Source organism: Erinaceus europaeus, chromosome 13, assembly GCF_950295315.1.
Source record: "Erinaceus europaeus chromosome 13, mEriEur2.1, whole genome shotgun sequence".
Taxonomy (NCBI): domain Eukaryota; kingdom Metazoa; phylum Chordata; class Mammalia; order Eulipotyphla; family Erinaceidae; genus Erinaceus; species Erinaceus europaeus.
Window position 1 is genome coordinate 50,256,387 of NC_080174.1, and position 19,062 is coordinate 50,275,448.

Consider the following 19,062-nt stretch of genomic DNA (forward strand, 5'->3'; position numbering starts at 1 on the left):
GAACTTGGGTTCGAGCCCCTGGTCTCCATCTGCAGGGGGAAAGTTTTATGAGTGGTGAAGCAGGGCTGCAGGTGTCTCTCTGTCTCTCTCCCTTTCTATCACCCCCCCCTTGATTTCTGGCTGTCTCTATCCAGTAAATAAAGATAATAAAAAAAATTTTAAAAGGTACATATAGCATTTATTATTTTAAAAGTATCATAAAAGATATGCTGTGACTCTCAGCTTGGTTTGCACCACACAGTTGTGTGTCAGCTGGCAATTCATCCAAATCACAGGCACACACATTCCCCTAGAGTCTCAGAGACAGGCAGCTGGCTGTGCACTAGCTGGAGAAAACCAAATCTACAAAGTGATGGGTGAAAGGGCAGAGAACATGCCTGGCTTCCTTCTACACTCAAACATTAAGATGTACTTACTAGAGAACTGCAGCTCAAAGCCCTTGCTGGTGTTCTCTGCATCAGTGATGAAATCAAGCCACAGACTGCTGGATGTGCTGTTCAAAGTCACCCCCATCATCTCAGAGCGGCTGAACACTCCCAGCAAGCGGGCAGAGTTGTTGTTGCCATCATAAACCTGGACACAGGAGAGAACCCCCAACCTGGTGTCATTGGCAGTTTTATCAGCAGTAACACACACACACACACACACACACACACACACACACACACACACACACACACACACACACACACACCACGCTCCTGGAGTTCAGCACAGATCACTCAGAGCAACAGTGAACACTCAGTGCAAGAGAGATGGCAGAGGGGAGCTAAGAACTGAGGTAGCTAACTAACCAGATAACTGGGGAAGTAGCAATCCTCCTCAACTCCACATGGTGCCAGTGCTGTGCCCAGTCCATCTCAGTGTGAAGATGGCCTCTAGGAGGAAGCTGCTGCTCTAACCTTTGCAGTGGAGGTCTGCTCTCACTCCCTCAAGTCCCACCTGGCCCCAGCTCACTCTGCAGCAGCCTAGGGAGACCAGGTGGGATTGCATGACTACCCAAGCCATCTGCTTCGGCAGACAGGCAGGTTGAAAGCATTCCACACTTCTGCACTGCTAACCACTCAGTTCTGCCCTTCAGGGAGATGAGCCAACCATCCTGAATGCCCTGAGTCTATAGGATGTGGCTCCTGGGACATGGGAAGGATGAAGTTAAAATGACCATCAAGTCCTGGTAGCTTGCCTTGTCACAGGTTCAGCCTGTGGCCCTTCTCTCCTAAAATGAAGGCTCCAGCTAGGGCCTGCTGGGCTTGCCAGGGGCAGGATCACACAGGCATCTGGCTTCCCTGACTCCCATCTGTCCCCTGAACTTCTCAGTACCAACAAAGACAACAGCCATCAGAATAATGAACGAGCTCCCCAGGTTCCGAGGTTGCTGCTCCTTTCCAGATAATTGTACAAATAACAACAGAAGTTGTGATTGAATGAAGGACCCCCTGGTGCTTTGGTAAATATCAAAGATGGGATCTATGGGTGGGTGATGAATATTTGTGCATGGCACAGGATGTGGTGCCAGCTGCCAGCAAATTGGAACAATATTTCCATTCTACTATTTATGAAGCAAGGCTTTCTAAAAGAAGTCATCTTTCAAGCTAACAGTGCTGTATATTACAGAGATTTGTTTAGGCCCCTGGGAGTCTCGAAAGCCCAGATTCTATGTGCAAGTGTTTTATATCACTGAGAGAATTCTAACATTCCAACAGACATGGAGCTGACAGCAGTTCAAGAGCTGAGCCTACTGCTGCCTCCAAATGGTTATAAAATGCTTTGGCCTGTGAAAGCATATATTGAGATTAGCTGGTCAAGGCATTGATCATATCCATATGTTATTACAACACCACCACAATAAGAAACAACCAGAGATCATTCACTTCTGGATGGAAGTTCATCTCCTCTGGAGTCATAAAAATTACTTTTCAGTGATCAAAATCAGAATCAGATTTTAGTCAAATCAAGATCAAGAAACAGCTCTGAATTACTGTTATTAGTGCTTTTCCACCAGGGTTATCACTAAGGCTTTTTGCCTCCATGACTCCACCGTTCCCAGAGGTCATTTATTTTTTGATAGTGTAAGAGATTGGGGGTAGGGAGGAGGGAGAGAAGGAAAGATACCTGCAGCATTACTCCACTGCTTGTGAAATCCCCACCCTGTAGGCTTAACCAGGGACAGTTCTTGTGCATAGTAACATATGTGCTCTCCTGAATGAGTCAACACCCAGCCCCAAATTTGAATTCAATCAAGGCTTTCCATCTTATAGGTAATACAAAGGGCAGAGGGACATACTAAATGATGCTCTGAGAATGTAGTTACAAAAATTCTGAATGTGAAAAACTCTACTGGCTAAATGATTTGATGTTTTTTCAACAAATAACAAGGGAATGAAAAAAAGATATGTAGTAGAAACCTATAGGTTCAATGTGTGGAACTTATATGGATTCTGAATCAGTGAGTTATAAATTTAAAAAATATTATGGGGGGTCGGGCGGTGGCGCAGTGGGTTAAGCTCATGTGGCGCAAAGCGCAAGGACCTGAGTAAGGATCCCGGTTCGAGCCCCCGGCTCCCCACCTGCAGGAGAGTCGCTTCACAGGCGGTGAAGCAGGTCTGCAGGTGTCTATCTTTCTCTCCCCCTCTCTGTCTTCCCCTCCTCTCTCCATTTCTCTCTGTCCTATCCAACAACAAACAACATAAACAATGGTAATAATAATAACCTCAAGGAGGCTACAACAACAAGGGCAACAAAAGGGGGAAAAAATGGCCTCCAGGAGCGGTGGATTCATGGCAGGCACTGAGCCCAGCAATAACCCTGGAGGAAAAAAAAATATTATGACATTTACGAGATAAACCGAAATTTTAATATTCACTGGATTTATGTTGATATTAAGAACTTGTTGTTAATTAATAAAAGTATAATGGAAACAGGATTTTTCCTTAATTTCCTAGTATATTTTATCCTAATTAGTTAAGAACAAAAACTGTTCTTAATGTGTCATTTCAATAAAATACTCACCACAGAAAGCTTATAAAACAGAAAGGCACAAAGGAAATAAAACCAACCTAGGGAACTCATAACATATTGTGACTATCTTTTCAGGGTTTTTTTTTTTTTTAATGTATCTCCATTTCTCTTTTTCCTCCTCCCAAGATTATAGACATAATAATCACAGTAACCTTGTCTTTAATGCAGTAATGTACATTTTTTAAAAAAAGAATTTACTTATTTATTGTGAATGTAAGTGTATGAGAAAGAGAGAGACAGAGAGAAAGAGAGACACCACTATTCTGGTATTGCAAGTCTGGGGGAAAAACTTAGGACCTCATTCATGCAAGTCCTGAACTCTCCTTGTTGTTCCAGTTCCTCAGCCACATAATCTATAAATTTTTCAAATCATTAAATACTTTCCCACAATAGCATTTAAATAGCTGCAACAATTTTCATCAAAAGTAACTGAATCTACAATAAAATTACTCACATATCATTGTTCATAACATGCCCTCTGGTACATAAGAGGTACACAATAAATGCATGATCATTGCATCAATGTTTTATTCTAGTACTTAGGAGCTGAAATGTACCTGAAACTTATTTTGGCATGTGATAAATAATATTATTTTAACTTTTCTTGTTGGCTGATTAGCAATTTAATAAAGTCCCATTTAGAACTATTTTTGTCCACTACCAACTTTAAATCTATTAATATTTTTATCACATATTAGTCATCTAAATTTGATTTAGTCAACTTACTTAAAACATTTTTATTATCTTTATTTATTTATTGGATAGAGGCTGCCAGAAATTGAAAGGAAGGGGGAGACAGAGAGGGAGAGAGGCAGAGAGACACCTGCAGCCCTGCTTTACCACTTATGAAGCTTTCCCCCTGCAGGTGGGGGACCAGGGGCTTGAACATGGGTACTGGGACATTGTAACATGTATGTTCAACCAGGTGCACCACCACCCAGCCCCTAAGTTTCTAATCTGTTATGTTCATTCATTTAACAATTCATGACACAATGTTTTAATGATGGTATAACATTTTTATAAATCCTTGCTCATTTGTCTTATTTTAACTTCTTTTCCTTCAAATTTATTTTTAGATAAAAAAAAAAAACGCCTCAAGGGGCAGAGGGTTGGTGCATTTAGTTGAGTATATACCATGTGCAAGGAACTAGGTTTAAGCTCCCACACCCCAGGTATAGGGGAAGCTTCATGAGCAGTGAAGCAGTGCTGCAGGTGCCTATCTCCCCCTCTCTTCTCAATTTATCTCTATCAAATATAAGAAAAACAAAACAAAACAAAAACCTCAAATGAAATAACATTCCTTACCCCTTTAAATCAAAACAATCTGTGTAATTCTGACTAATTAAAAATTAAATATGTGGATTGACAAGAGAAATATTACATTCATATGGGATTACATTTTTTTTTTTTAGTATTTATTTATTTCCTTTTGGTGCCCTTGATTTTTTATTGCTATAGTTATTATTGTTGTTGTTATTGATGTCGTTGTTGTTAGATAGGACAGAGAGAAATGGAGAGAGGAAGGGAAGAAAGAGAGGGGGAGAGAAAGATAGAGACCTGTAGCTCTGCTTCACCACCTGTGAAGCAACTCTCTGCTTTACAGGCTCGAACCGGGATCCTTATGCCGGTCCTTGCGCTTTGCGCCACCTGTGCTTAACCCACTGCACTACCACTTGACTCCCATGGTATTAAATTTTCTTACCCATTACATAGTATCTGGTTTCATTTAATAATACTATATATATACATACACACACACACACACACACACACACACACACACACACACACACACGTATTTAAAGTGCACAACTTGACTTCTTAAAATGCAGATCTAGGACTTGAGGCATAAACAGTTTCATTGCGCCAGGCTGTTTTATTTTAATTCACTTAGATAAGGAGAGAGAGGGAGAGAAAGAGACACCAAAAGCACCGGAACTTCCTCTGGTTCCAAGCATTTTCTATGAGGCACTCAGGTTTGAACATAGGCCAAGGGTGTGTCATAACAAATATCTAATATCGTGAGCTCTCTCTCTGACCCCAACTTCATGCTTTGATATGGTTCAACCACTATGTCAAATAAGACAATTCAACAAGGAGGCTGGCTTCAAAATGCATGTGCAAAGTGGATAGATTTTTACTCCCAGTTATCAACAATGAGAACTTTCCTGTGAACACTTTTTTCTTTTTTTTAACATGTTTTCTTGAACAGATGTGCCTGAGTTTCTCTGGGGTATATACCTATGAATAAGCTGGCTACAGGAAAGACATGTGTTTAACTTTCTCTTTAAAACATTTTTATTTTTACTTATTTTCATTTTATTAATGAGAGATACAGAGAGAAGGATATAGATAGAGATAGACAGAGATCAGACTACTGATTGGATCTGGCTTCTGGTCCTGCTGGGGATTGAACTTTGAACATCAGAGCCTCAGGCATGAGAGTCTTTTGTATGACCATTATGTTTTCTCCCAGCCCAGGTGTTTAAATTTCTTAGATATTCCCAGGTTCTTTACCCAAGATTAATGTCAGATAGTCTGACCACATATGACAGTTTTCACTGCTTTGTGACTTCACCAACACTTGATAATTACAGATACTGTGATTCCCCCCCAAAATGATAGATGTCAAGTGATTTTGCTTTAAAGCACATCCCTGATGATGATGATTATTGTTATTTACATGTTCTGCAGTAGACATCTCTTATTTTGACTGAGATTCAGCTTTTTTTTTTTTTTTTCCCCTCCAGGGTTAATGCTGGGGCGTGGTGCCCTCACTATAAATCCACTGCTCCTAGCAGCCATTTCCCCCCCATTTTATTAGCTAGTATAGAGAGAAATTGAGAGAGGAGGGGGAGATAGAGAGATACCTGCAGACCCGCTTATCGCTCGTGAAGGGTCCAGGCTGCAGGTGGGGAGCCAGGAGCTTGAACCTGGATCCTTGCTCAGGTCTTTGTGTTTAGTACTATGTTCGCTTAATTGGATGCACAACTGTCCAGTCCCCAGGATGAACATTTTTTCTGCATATTTATCAGCAGTTCTACTTTACTCCCCCTCGAATCATTTCAACCCTTTGTTCACTGATAGACAAAATCTTTTTACATTTATTTGAGTGTTGCACCATTCAAAGTGAAGCCTGGTAATTTTCTTAGTAAAGATGATACACATTTCTGTTATGTTTATTTCTGGGTGTCTTAGAATTTTGTTTCTATTGCAGATGAGATTTTCTTGTCTTCTGACTTCATGTTTTAATTGGTAATTGAAATGTCAGCAGCCTGGCTGAATTATCTTACTGAATCTGATAGTTTACCAGTTTATTCCTTTGTATTATCTAAGTAAAGGGACCAATCTTACTTCTTTCCATTTGTTGTTATTCCCTTTTTAATATTTATTTACTTATTTATTCCCTTTTGTTGCCCTTGTTTTATTATGGTGGCTATTATTGTTGATATTGATGTTGTTGTTGGATAGGACAGAGAGAAATAGAGAGAGGAGGGGAAGACAGGGAGAGAAGACCTAGGAATTCTATGGGTTTTTTTTCTTTCTTTCTTTTTGTGCCTCCAGGTGCCCACACTACAAATCCACTATTCTTGTGGGCACTCCCCCCCCCCAATTTTTTGGATAGGACAGGGAGAAATTGTGAGGGGAGGGGAAGACAGAGAGGGGGAGAGAAAGACAGATACCCGCAGACCTGCTTCACCGCTTGTGAAGCAAACCCCCCGCCCCTGTAGGTGGGGAGTTCGGGGCTCAAACCAGGATCCATACTCCGGCTTTGTGCCACCTGCGCTTAACCCGCTGCACTACCACCAGACTCTGGGTTGTTCCTTTTTTATGCTTTTGTTATGAATGCAGTGACTTGGATCTTCCACATAATGGTGACTACTATTGGTGACAGCATAGCTTCTGGTCTTGCGCCTGAGTACTGGGAATCCTTAGGAAGTTTTGCTATTAAATAGCATATTTGCGAGAAGTGCTAGTAGAACATTTTTTGAAAAACTCAAAATTAGGAAGTAGAGTACACTTTTTACTATGTGTGAACACTTGGGAGTACCATGCATAGCAACAGGGGGCACTGTCAGGAACGGTGGAGTGGTGCTGTGGTGTCTCTCCTATTTATCTCTCTCTTTGTCTCTGTCTGAAATTAAAAGAAAAAATAGTCTACTGGGAGTGGTGGAGTCATGCAAGCATGAAGCCCTGCACCCCTCCCTCAAAACAAAGAAAGTTCTATTCACAGTTTCATGATGCACTTCAAAATATCATAGGTGAGTATTAGAATTCATCACATGCCCCAGATCACATCAAATCGATGGAGTTTACAGTCAACAATATTTATACCCCTTTCCCATATTAGGGAACTACTCTCTTTCCTGATCCAGCTTTCTGGTCCTTTTTCTAGCCATGACATCATCTCCCCAGACAAAAACTTGGATCCACTGGCATATCAGATTTCAGGCTCAAGGGCAAAAAGAAAAAGGAAAAAAAAACTAGTATAGCCACAGGCCCTTTGGAATTTAACTAAATTATGCCTACTAGCTATCTACAAAATGGAGGACCCCCAACTCTTCATCTGTACTATTCCAGCCCTTATGTCCATGATTGGTCAACAATTTGTTTGTCTTTGTATGTTAACTCTCTTGTCAACCACCAGGTTCCAGATGTTAGCATGATGCGGACCAGACTTCCCTGGACAGACAACCCCACCAATGTGTCCTAGAGCTCCACTTCCCCAGAGTCCTTCCCCACTAGGGATAGAGAGAGACAGGCTGGGAGTATGGATCGACCTGTCAATGCCCATGTTCAGCAGGGAAACAACTACGGAAGACAGACCTTCAACCTTCTGCATCTCACAATGATCTTGGGTTCATACTTCCAGAGGGTAAAATAATAGGAAAGCTATCAGGGGAGAGGATGGGATACAGAGTTCTGGTGGTGGGAATTGTGTGAAGCTGTACCCCTCTTATCTTATGGTTTTGCCAATGTTTCCTTTTTATAAATAAAAAATTGAAAAAAAGAATTCATCATATGATGTTTGGCAGGACTGGATATTTTCCACTTTTGTCTACTGGATAAATTACTTGAAATTGCCAACCTTCAACCAGTTTTGACTCAGAAATCGGCAATTTCATATGGTGTTTTATATAAACAGTATTTCGAGCTTTTGTAATATTGACACATTCTCATTTTTTTCTGGATCAATCCTACTTGGTCATTTTTGTTTTCAATGCTAGATTCAACATGACATTGTACTTAGGATTTCGACATCTATAACCACAATGAAGGCTTACTGAAAAGTTTCTGTTTTTATACTGCTCTTATTCTATTTGATAGCAATATTTCTGCTTCCACCTTTAAACAAAAAAAGTGTTGGTAGATGGTAGTTTTTCTCTTTTCTCAGGCAGTTCTTCAGGAATTAACTGGTCACTGACATTTTGTTAAGTTTACTTGTAAGCTTGAGGCTTGAATGTTTGTGAGAGAGGATGGCAATTCCTATTGCAGTGGTTATTGGATTATTCATATACATATATTTTTTCTTGGTAGTACTTTTTATCTGTATGGATGCTCATTTCATAGCTCAGGCAGTAGTACAATGGAGTAAGCATTAGACTCTTAAGTATGTGTTCCTGAGTTCAATCCCTGCACATCATGTATGTCAGAGTTACCCTCTGGTTCAATCTATCTTCTCCTCTCTCTTTCATAAGGAAACAAACAAATAAATAAGACAAATCTTTTAAAATGTTCCATTTCATCTAAGCTCCATAATTACTGTTTTACAGTTGTTTCTAAATATTTTATCATATAAATCATTTTTATACTTGTATGTTTCCTTTTTAATTCATATATTTAATTGTAGAGTCTTTATTTCTTGATAATTTCTACTAGTTTGTCTATTTTATTATTTTTTTCAAAGACCCAACTGGGTTGTTGATAATTGTTATTGCTTCTTTAGTTTTCTTTTTCAGTCTTTATCTTTAAAAATATCTTCTTTCTACTTTCTTTGGATTTATTGCATATTATTCAAGCTACCTAAATCCTTATTTATTTTAACCTAAGTGGCATGCCAGAAACTAACAAGAGTATATTAAAGTATTCCAAGGTAACTTCAACTTTATTATTATTTTTTACATTTCTAGTAGTTTTTATTTAATTTACCCGTGCTATGTTATTTAGCACATAAAGTTTTACTGTGGAGTGACTGTACATTTTATTAATATAAAAAAATCCTCTTTTTCATTTCCTTATGAGATGGGAGAGAAGTTCTCAAATTTATCTTATAATAAACTGATTTCATTTTTCTGTGGTTTACCATCTTCTGTTCACTGCCTCCAATCCATTTTTTAATTGGATGATCATGTTTTTCATCTCTATTCAATCTTTCTCCATCTCAGACGGCTGTTTTCATTATTGTCTATTTCTTGTGTCATAAATACAATGCGCTCTCAAATCCTGTTAAGAATACGAATAAGGAGTTTTTAAGTGATTTTTTTCTTTCTGTTTTTCACTCCTTATAGAGGGCAATTAGCTTGACTTCCCAGACAGGTCTCTGTCTTCTGATCTACTGAATATTATACACACCCATTTAATTTTCTTGTTGGCATACCACTGCAGAAGAATAAAGATGGGAGACTAGAAATACCCAGTATTTTCTAAGGAACAACAACAACAAAGCACTAAGACATAAGGGATTTTAGCAGGGACTTTTAATTGTGTGTGTGTGTGTGTGTGTGTGCATGCACACACATGTGAGTGAGCATATGCATGTGCACGCACGAGCATATGCATGTGTGTGCATGGTCTTGGCAGCACCTTCTCTAAGAAGCCTGTTCATTCTTCGTTATCAGCCATGAAGTTGCCTTATTGCACCTGGCTTGCCAATAAAAGTCAAGTGAAGGGAATCATGGCCTCTTCAACTTAGTATGCTACCAGATGAGATGGCAGGACTGAGATCTGATTTCTGACAATGAGCTCATGCATGTCGTTGTTCCTGGCTCTACTTTCTGAAGCTTCTCGTTCTCTCTCCCCCCCATATTTATTAGGTGGTGGGAGAATGGGTGGATAGGTGGGTAATGATTTACTGTGCAGCCATTGGCACATGTGTATGATATTATTATGTACCAGGACTCTAAAGTTCTCTTCTGCCCTTCACTCCCCCTTCTTCCCCAGAGTCCTTTGCTTTTGGTGCAGTACATCATGCCCAGGTCATGTTTCACATGTTTCACATGTTTCATGTTCTCCTTCCCTGTCTCCACTTATATTTATAAGTGGGATCGTTTGTTAGTTGTCTTTTCTCTTTTTGGCTTATTTCTCTTTACAAGATGTTTTCATGTTAATGACTTCATCATTTAACAGCTGAGTAATACTCCATCATGTACATATATATCACAACTGTTATAGTCATTTCATCTGTTGTTGGACATCTAGACTGTTTCCAGGTTTTGGCTATTACAAATTCTGCTGCTATGAACATAAGTATACATAGATCTCTTCTGATAGGTGTTCCTGTTTCCTTGAGGTAAACCTCCAGGACAGAAATTACTAGGCCATAGGTTAAGTCCATTTCTAGTGTTTGGACAAATCTCCAGATGATTTTCTACAAGGGTTGGATCAATTTACATTCCTACCATCAGTGCAGAAGTATCCCTTTTCCCCTATATCCTCTTCAACATTTGTTGTTACTGTTCTTTCCAATGTATGACATTCTTACAGGTGTAAATTGGTAGCTCATTGTTGTCTTTGTTTGCAATTCTTTGATAATCAGAGACTTTGGATCTCTTCCTCACTTCTTCTATCCATGTCCTCACTACATTTTCCAATGAGATTGTTGATTGTCTTACTGTTGAGTTTACAGAGCTCTTTATATATTTTAGTTTGGAATTTCATAAATGTTTATAGCACTTAGTTCATAGACAGGGTTTAACTTCACCTGTGAATTATAGTTTGATGAGGCTTTTTCTCAATCTGGATAATTTTTAAGGGAGTATTTAATTTGTGAGGTTTTTTTTTTTTTCGGTCTTGTGTTACCACTGGGGCTCAGTGCTAGCACTATGAATCCACTGCTCCTGGAGGCCATTTTTTCCTATTTTATAGCATAGGAAAGAGAGAAACTGAGAGAAGAGGGGAAGAGAAAGATAGATGCCTGCAGACTTGCTTCACCACTTGTGAAGTGACCCCTCCCCCCGCAGGTATGGAGCCAGGGGCTTGAACAGGGATCCTTGTGCGGGTCCTTGTGCTTTGTACTATGTGCACTTAACCCAGTGAGCTATTGCCCGCCCCCTAAAGATTTCTTTCTTTATTATTTTTTTTTATTGCCACCAGGGTTGTCGCTAGTGCTGAGTGCCTGCACTATGAATCCACCACTTCTGATAGTCATTTTTCTTCTCCCCCTTTCTCAAAATTTTATTAGTCAGGACAGAGAGATATTGAGAAAGAAGCAGGAAATAGAGGAAGAGAAAAAGAGAGACACTTGCAGACTTATTTCACATCTTGTGAAGCTCCCTCCCTGCAGGTGGGGAGTAGTGGCTTAAACCCAGGTCCTCACACATGGTAATGTATGAGTTTAACTGGGGTTACCACAAACTGTCGTCATCATCATTATTATTATTGTTTGCTTCCAGGGTTATCACTGGGGCCTGGGGCCTGCACTACGAATCCACTGCTCCTGGTGGCCATTTTTATTTTTCATTTTATTGGCTAGGACAGAGAAAATTGAGAGAGGAGGGGGAGATAGAAAGGGAAAGAGACAGAAAGACACTTGCAGATCTGCTTCACTGCTTGTGAAGCATTCCTACTACAAGTGGGGAGCCTTGGGCTTAAACTGGGATCCTTGAGCGGGACCTTGAGCTCTGTACTATGTGTGCTTAACTGGGTGCACCACTGCTCAGTCACCCCTTTTTATTTTTTAATAATTTAGCCTGGAGGGAGGGAGGGAGAGAGAAAGAGGGGTAGGAAGGAGAAGGGGGAGAGAGAGAAAAAGAGAGAGGGAGAGAGAGGGAGAGAGAGGGAGAGAGAGGGAGAGAGAGGGAGAGAGAGGGAGAGAGAGAGAGAGAGAGAGAGAGAGAGAGAGAGAGAGAGAAAGACCAAATCACTGCACAGATCCATCATGTGGTGCCAAGGATTGGACCTCGAGCCTTAGGCACCCAAGCTTGGTGCATTTCTGCTACACTATACTATCTCAGCAGTCCCTGACACAATTTTCTTTATGCCATATATGAATAGCATCCTTGCCTAATTCCCAGTGCTGAGACCAGACCCTCCCCCACTTTATGTCTCTTTGATCGTTTCAGTGTGAGCCTAAAAAGGATGTGCATCACATACCTTTGTGAGTGGGAACATGCCTTTTGATACTCCTGCATTAAAGATTCTTTCTGTCTCGTTTATGCCAGATTCCAAAAACTGTGGCATGGGGCCAAAATAAATCATACAGCTGTGGGATACAAGCATGTGTGGGATGAAGATTAATAAATTTTCAGTGATTGAGGTAAGGAAGAGATTTGGGTCATAATGCAAGAAAACAGTCTGTTCATAGTCAGAAACATAAGACCATGAGGAAAGCTTGAAGAGTTGGTTAGGTGCATGAAATCTTTTGTTTCAGGATATAGATAAAAAAGTTTTGGAGCAGGTGACAAGGTCTCCCTAATCAGAAGACCAGGTGTGTACTGTTTATGAAGAAACAGGACAGTTTGGGATTAAATCTATGTCACTGTTCTGACAGATGGGCCAAGAGCACTGGGGAAAGGACAAGAGACTCTTGGTGGGGACACTCTAGGCTGCTCTTGTACACATTCGTGCCACAGTAGACCAGAGTGGCAGATTCATGTAGCACAACTGCTGCCGATACCTTCAGCTTCTGACTCTTCTTGTAGTTCTGAAACAGTTCTGTACCTGTTTGCATCCCAGATTCTACCTCAGGAGGACAAGGGAGTCAGAATAGGAAAGGAGTCAGAACAGGAAGAAAACACATACTTTCAGCTCTCCTATTGTGTCTTCCCCTCCCTTCCCAAGGATCTGTCCTATAGAAGCTTTTGTGGTCATAGGCTCCTATAAATGGTCTTTTGGTCAGTAAGAGCCAGAGTCCAGTCTTCTGAAGAGGATGCTAAAGGAATATAGGAAACAGAAAGATAGTTCATTGAGCAGGGAACCTATGAAGTCCAGGTTCAAATCCCAGGCCCCATAGGGGAAGTGCTATGGCACCAAAGAAAGCTCTGGTGCTGGAAGGTTTCTCCCTCTCTCTCTTTCTGTCTCTCCTTCCTCTCTGTTTTTCTCCATCTGAATGAAAAAGTGACCCACTAGTGATAAAATCATGTATGAGTGAGGCTTCAGCTCAAAAAAAAAAAAGTAGACAAGAGGAAGAGGCTCTTCGGCAGAAATGTTGAGGCCAGAAATACTAGGATTGGCTAGCAGGTCCAGCTGGGTAGGTGGCTGTAGAGATACTGTCTAAAGTCTGAGAAGGTTTCTCCCTGAGAAACATAGGAATCCGTCACATTCTTCTTACAGAACCATCTGGGGTTCTGCATTTCCTAAGTACCCTCTCTAATCTTTTGCTCTGGCTAGATGCCCCATGCCTGCCTCTTCCTTCTTTTCTTTTCCTCCTTTCTCATATTTTCTCCTTCCTTCCTTCCTTCCTTCCTTCCTTCCTTCCTTCCTTCCTTCCTTCCTTCTTTCCTTTGCCCTGTACAATCTGTTTTCTATCTGTTAAGCAGATTACCTAATCCTAAACAGAACCCTGGTATTAGAAATCTATTGAATATGTCTTAAGCGCTACTCTGATTCTAGATCACTCTTGTGAAGAAGCCTGGGCATCAACTGTACTTCATGTGACCTTTAGCAATCAAGAGTTTTTCTCCTAGTCTATCAGTTCACATGCAAGGATCTGCTGCTCATACTCCCTTTCAAAACCTGAAAGTTGTATGTTATGTCTTAAAACGCTTTTTTCTTTCCTGTAGGGTTAACAATTACTTTCACTTACGAAGGCCTCTGCATTGCCACATTTTCATTAGTTCCACATACAGCACTAAAGAGGAGGTCACACTGGCCCTCCTACATATTTAAGATTCTTCTGTTGATGATGGGCAAATGGAGATAAGAAAGATCAAGAGAGATGCATGAAGATATGAACCCTTCTTGGGAAGTAAAAGTCCTGTCTATCACTCATTTATAGGGAGACGCACACTGTTTTTCTGTGTCTAGGAATTTGAGGCATTGGAAAATTGGGCTGAAGAAGCCAATCATAGGGCTCCAAACCACACTGGGTTCCTTATCATATTCTGCTCTATTTCATGTCTAACCAGTTGTAACTGGTCACCTCATGGGTACATTCTCGTGGGCTCAAGGATAATTAAGTAAGAGAGAGAAACACCTTCCAGATTCACATACATACACACCAGAGAGCACTTGCTTCAGAGGATGAGTCAAGAGTATCATGTGTGCATAAAAAGCACAGTATTAAAAAAAACACAGTATAGTCGTCACATGTAGATGGCACTAAGGAAAATAAATTATTTGATGGTTTATCTTTGGATTTTCTAGACTAGTGACCTTTATTTGTTTTAACTTTTCTAATATCAAGACTTCTATAGCTACAGGGAATAAAACTAAATGGAGTTGGTGTATTGCACCAAAAAAGACTCTGGGGTGGTTGGAGGGGGAGAGTACAGGTCCTGGAAAAGGATGACAGAGGACCTAGTGGAGGTTGTATTGTTATGTGGAAAACTGAGAAATGTTATGCATGGAAAAACTATTGTATTCACTGTCAAATATCAAACATTAACCCCCAATAAAGGAAAAATGATAAAAAGAATAAATTAAGAGAGTGTGCTGATCTGAGATGAAAATGGACATCCTCTGCATGAGATTGACCTTATAGTCCATTTTAGCAAAGCAGCTCTTTGATTAATTCTCTAGAGTCAACTGTCAACTTTTTACACACACACACACACACACACACACACACACACACACACACACACACACACACACACACACACACATTATTGGAGATGCACACTTAAACACACACTAAGAAATACAAGTCATATGTAAATTTAGTACTCTTAACAATTCCCTTTCTGTAGTACAAGCCATTTCTCCATCTGCACCTATCTATATACTTGGTATCTACACTTTAAAACTCCACTGTCACTTAGATAATCACAGTAGTGCACTGAAGCCTACATTCTAACATATACAAGATCACACATACAAAATATACTGAAATAAGAATGCACAGAAACAGATAGATACCCAAAGTCAAATAAGTACCTAGATACATATTCACACACTTGTGTAAACACACATACAAAAAATTAATATCCAAAAGCATGTGCTGATAAAAGTGCAGTCATATGCTAATATTCTTTGAGCTTTTTTGTTATCCAGATTGGAAAGACTAGCGGAAACTTTATCCACTGAGCACCCCAATTCATTGACTGGTATTGTTTTTATCATGCATTCAACCCATACTCAATGATGGATGACTTTGAGAATAGCCAGTTCCTAAGAAAAATTTAAAGCCATTTTTATATATCCACACTCTCTCAGGGTCTCCTTTTCCCTCTGCTGAGTGAGAACAATCTCCTGAGACTTTGGGTCATTCGTAGAGACAAATGAGTGAGTGCTGACAACGCTTCTGAATTCTGTAACATTCAGTCTAAGAAGTCTATCAGTTTTACCTTGAGGACATCGCCTTCAGAGAGCTCAAATGACCGGGCTTTAAGCTGAATCCCCTTCCCTGGCTGGGTCTGGATGGAGTAGATGCACTCATGGTTGTTATTGTAGTTCACAGGAAAGTTGGGGGACAGTAATGTGCCCTGATTGCCTGTGACTGAATTCCCACACTCAGCTGAAAAAAAAAGAACCACAACAATCACAGATTAAGCCCCCCATCAGCTAAATCCAGAATCAGCTCAGTGCTGGAGAACCTTATACAAGCCACTAGTTTCTCTGTCTGCCAAGATGCCTGTTTATCTGTCGTGAGTCAGCCAGCTGGCAGCGCTGCTTATTATAGGTTTTTCATTTTTATATTTATTTTTGGTAATTTTTATTATTAGTGTTCACAAAATCATAAAATTTCCAGGGAAATGTCACATTCAGTGTGTGTGCGCCAGTCACAATGCCTATCACGAGTCTTTTTCTAACACTGGCTCATGTTAGTTCAGTCTGCTTCTTGACCCCACTCTTAATGTCTGTCTGTCTTCAGAGTTACAAAGCAGATATTTATATACCTAGTCACATAACATCAAAGCAACATACATGACCAAGAAGGAAGTCATGGGGGTTGCTGATGTCCAAGTGAAGAGAGAGAAAGCCTTCAGTAGCACAGGACAGAGAAAAAGAAGATAGAGCAACAATTACTGGTGTCTCTCAGAGCTTTTACAAGGATCCTTTCGTCATTAGTCACCACCTATCCCATAAGGTAGGCATAATTATCACTGTTGTTTTAATGATCAAGTGCCTGGCAGTTAGCAATTTAGATCAAGTTTTTCAATTCATGAAAAGGAGAGAATTGAGAACTCAACCTTCATAAGGCCTGAAACACACAGTCTCTAAGGCCCTGGAGAATAAATTAGCATAGATCTGTTCAAATTTTGTTTAATTCAACAGCTAATAAATTCATACCCTCCTCTTAAAATTTTTATTTCCTCTTTGAGAATTAGTCATTCTTTCCCTATTGCTCTCATGCCTCTGTTTATAGCAGTTATCGCATTTCACTTAATTTACTTGTCAACATTTCTACCTCCTCCACTGCTCTGTGAATTTGTTAGGACTTGATTATATTTCTATATCTCTGGGAATATGCCGTAGAACCCTATGATTTGAGTTCTAGTACCTTCTGTAATTCTGAAGCCCCTCCTTGTCTTTCTCTGCATTGGAATCTTTGACAAACCCAACCCTAATGCTCGCTATTTTCCTGTGCTCCCACCCAAACTGTGAGTTACTTGAGGATTGTTGTCATGCTTAATGAAACTATGAAATTCCAAGGTTTAATCCAGATCGTATGTAAAATAAACATTTGCCAAATGAATGAGTGACTGAATATGGTGTACACTGACCCCAGAAGATGTACAGTCATAAAAATAATTAAGTTCTGAAAGAGTGTAAATCCAAGTCCAGATGGCAAGACTATTATTTGTCTGGACATATGGAGAGCTGAAGCTGACGGCAGCAAGTCTGCTTTCTCCAAACTATCCCTCAGTGTCCTTATTCTTGGCACAGCCTTTATCCAGAAAGGCCTTGAGTTCAACCAATGGGCCACTGTCCAGTGGACCACATAGTCAACATTAATTGCCTGGAGTGCACTAGGCTAGACAGTATATATAGAGCATGTGATGCAGTAATATTCAAAGATGAGCTTCTTATGAGTTTAGTTTACTCTTGCGTTTTTCTAAAGCTGAAGATTGTGCCTTAGATTTTTGAAGATAGAGACCATGTTCTACTATCAAGGGCCTACACTATTCACTGGGCTTACTCCCTTGGCTCTGCCCAGTTCAAGCTTCAGTTTCTTAAGACTTTATATAAACCACTACCACAAATCCATAGGTTGATGCCCTAGTTTGAAGGTGAACCATTCTTCAGGCGGCACTTAGCTATAGATGTGGTTATAAAGATAGAGACCCATAAGGGGAATAATGGGTCTATAAACAGAGGAAGAGACCAGAGTCCTCTGTGTCTCTATTGTGTGAGGCTATAACAAAAAGGATGCCATTAGCAAACCAGAAAGGCCTTCTCCAAACACTGAATCTCCCAGCACCTTGAGCTTGGCTTTCATAGCTTCAAGAACTATGAGAAATAAATACTCGTTGTTTTATCTACCCAGTCTATGGTTTTTTCTTAGAGCAGTTTGAAATGACTGAGAGAGCCATCATTTGCTTTGGAGAAGAAAGGCAGCTTGCAACACTTTAAACTCAGCCTGTTTGCAAAGAATTTAAATGTGCACGACTATGCTGAAATGGGACATACAACAAATGAGATGGAAGTCATAAGATGCCCTGGAAGCTGCTGATACTTCTGATAATTTAGGTAGGACTGTTTCTAGAGTGTGTATATCTTCTGCATGCACTTAAACTAGGGTGGTGATTTGGGGCAGGAGTACTGAAAGCTGTGCACATTTGACATTTATTGCTCAGCCACATGATAGAGGAGTGCTGCTTCATGGGGCCACTCTTCGAATCAGTTCTCCATCTCTGGAGTCACCTGCCTTTCTCTCCATCAAGGAGAAGCATATGGTGTATAAAGTTGAGCATGGACTTTAGAGTCAGCCAGATAAGCTGTATCAGTAACCTAGAGCTTAGTCTTGTCCACTTGCTTTCATCTGGACAATAACCACACACCCACAAGAATATGGAAATAAATGCATGTGCTTTTGTGATTAAAATATGGGAAGTGGCTAGTACATAGTAGGTCCTCAGCAACTGTTATTGCTCCTCTCTTTCCCTGTCTACTTCTGTTTCCATCTAGAGTCCCACTTGTTCTCTAAGACTGGCAGAAAAGTTGAGAAGATTCTTGGGGAGATTGCATCAGCTGCCTGACATTAACAAAATCTTCCTTGCTCCTGATGCTTCTTGCCCTTTGCCTAGTTCCCAAAAGTTGACTTTCCTTAAAAGTGGGCTTTGGTATATAATTGGATCCCTGCTCCCTAAACCTGATATTCTGCATAATAGCTAGATGTGCCACCTCTGCCTCATGTGCCCATCACATTTTGAGTCAGGACAAGGAACTGATAGTTTCAGTAAGGCCAGTCATTGGTCAGAAACCAGGTTCTGACCCAAAATCACCTCCATCTCTTGTGTCTGTATCCCAGGCTCCAGGGAAGATATGGGAGAGTAGAGAGACATGACAGAGGGACTGGATTCTGGGAGCGTTTCCAAAGTAACAGGGGAAGTGAGCATATGCACTGAAAAGCTGAATATAAGTGCAAATGGAAGCAAACAAACAAATGGTCTAGAGAAACAGTCACATAGACAGGGAAATGCTGCCACCAACTCAGGCATCTGTGGCTTCTGTCGTCCCCATCAGAAAAGGTCTCATTCAGGGCAGGAGCTACGTCTTAGC

At 40.4% G+C, this 19,062-nt stretch overlaps 1 protein-coding gene across 5 annotated transcripts in view; it reads right to left on the minus strand.

The window, feature by feature from the left end:
* Positions 1 to 19,062, minus strand: part of CSMD2 (CUB and Sushi multiple domains 2) — an 814,611-nt gene that overhangs the window by 242,175 nt on the left and 553,374 nt on the right. For all 5 annotated transcript variants that reach the window (XM_060205823.1, XM_060205822.1, XM_060205821.1 and 2 more), the window contains 2 exons: positions 15,684 to 15,853; positions 417 to 573 (listed from right to left, as the gene is read on the minus strand). In XM_060205823.1, the coding sequence (XP_060061806.1) occupies positions 417 to 573; positions 15,684 to 15,853 (327 nt within the window). The remainder of the gene's footprint in view (positions 1 to 416; positions 574 to 15,683; positions 15,854 to 19,062) is intronic.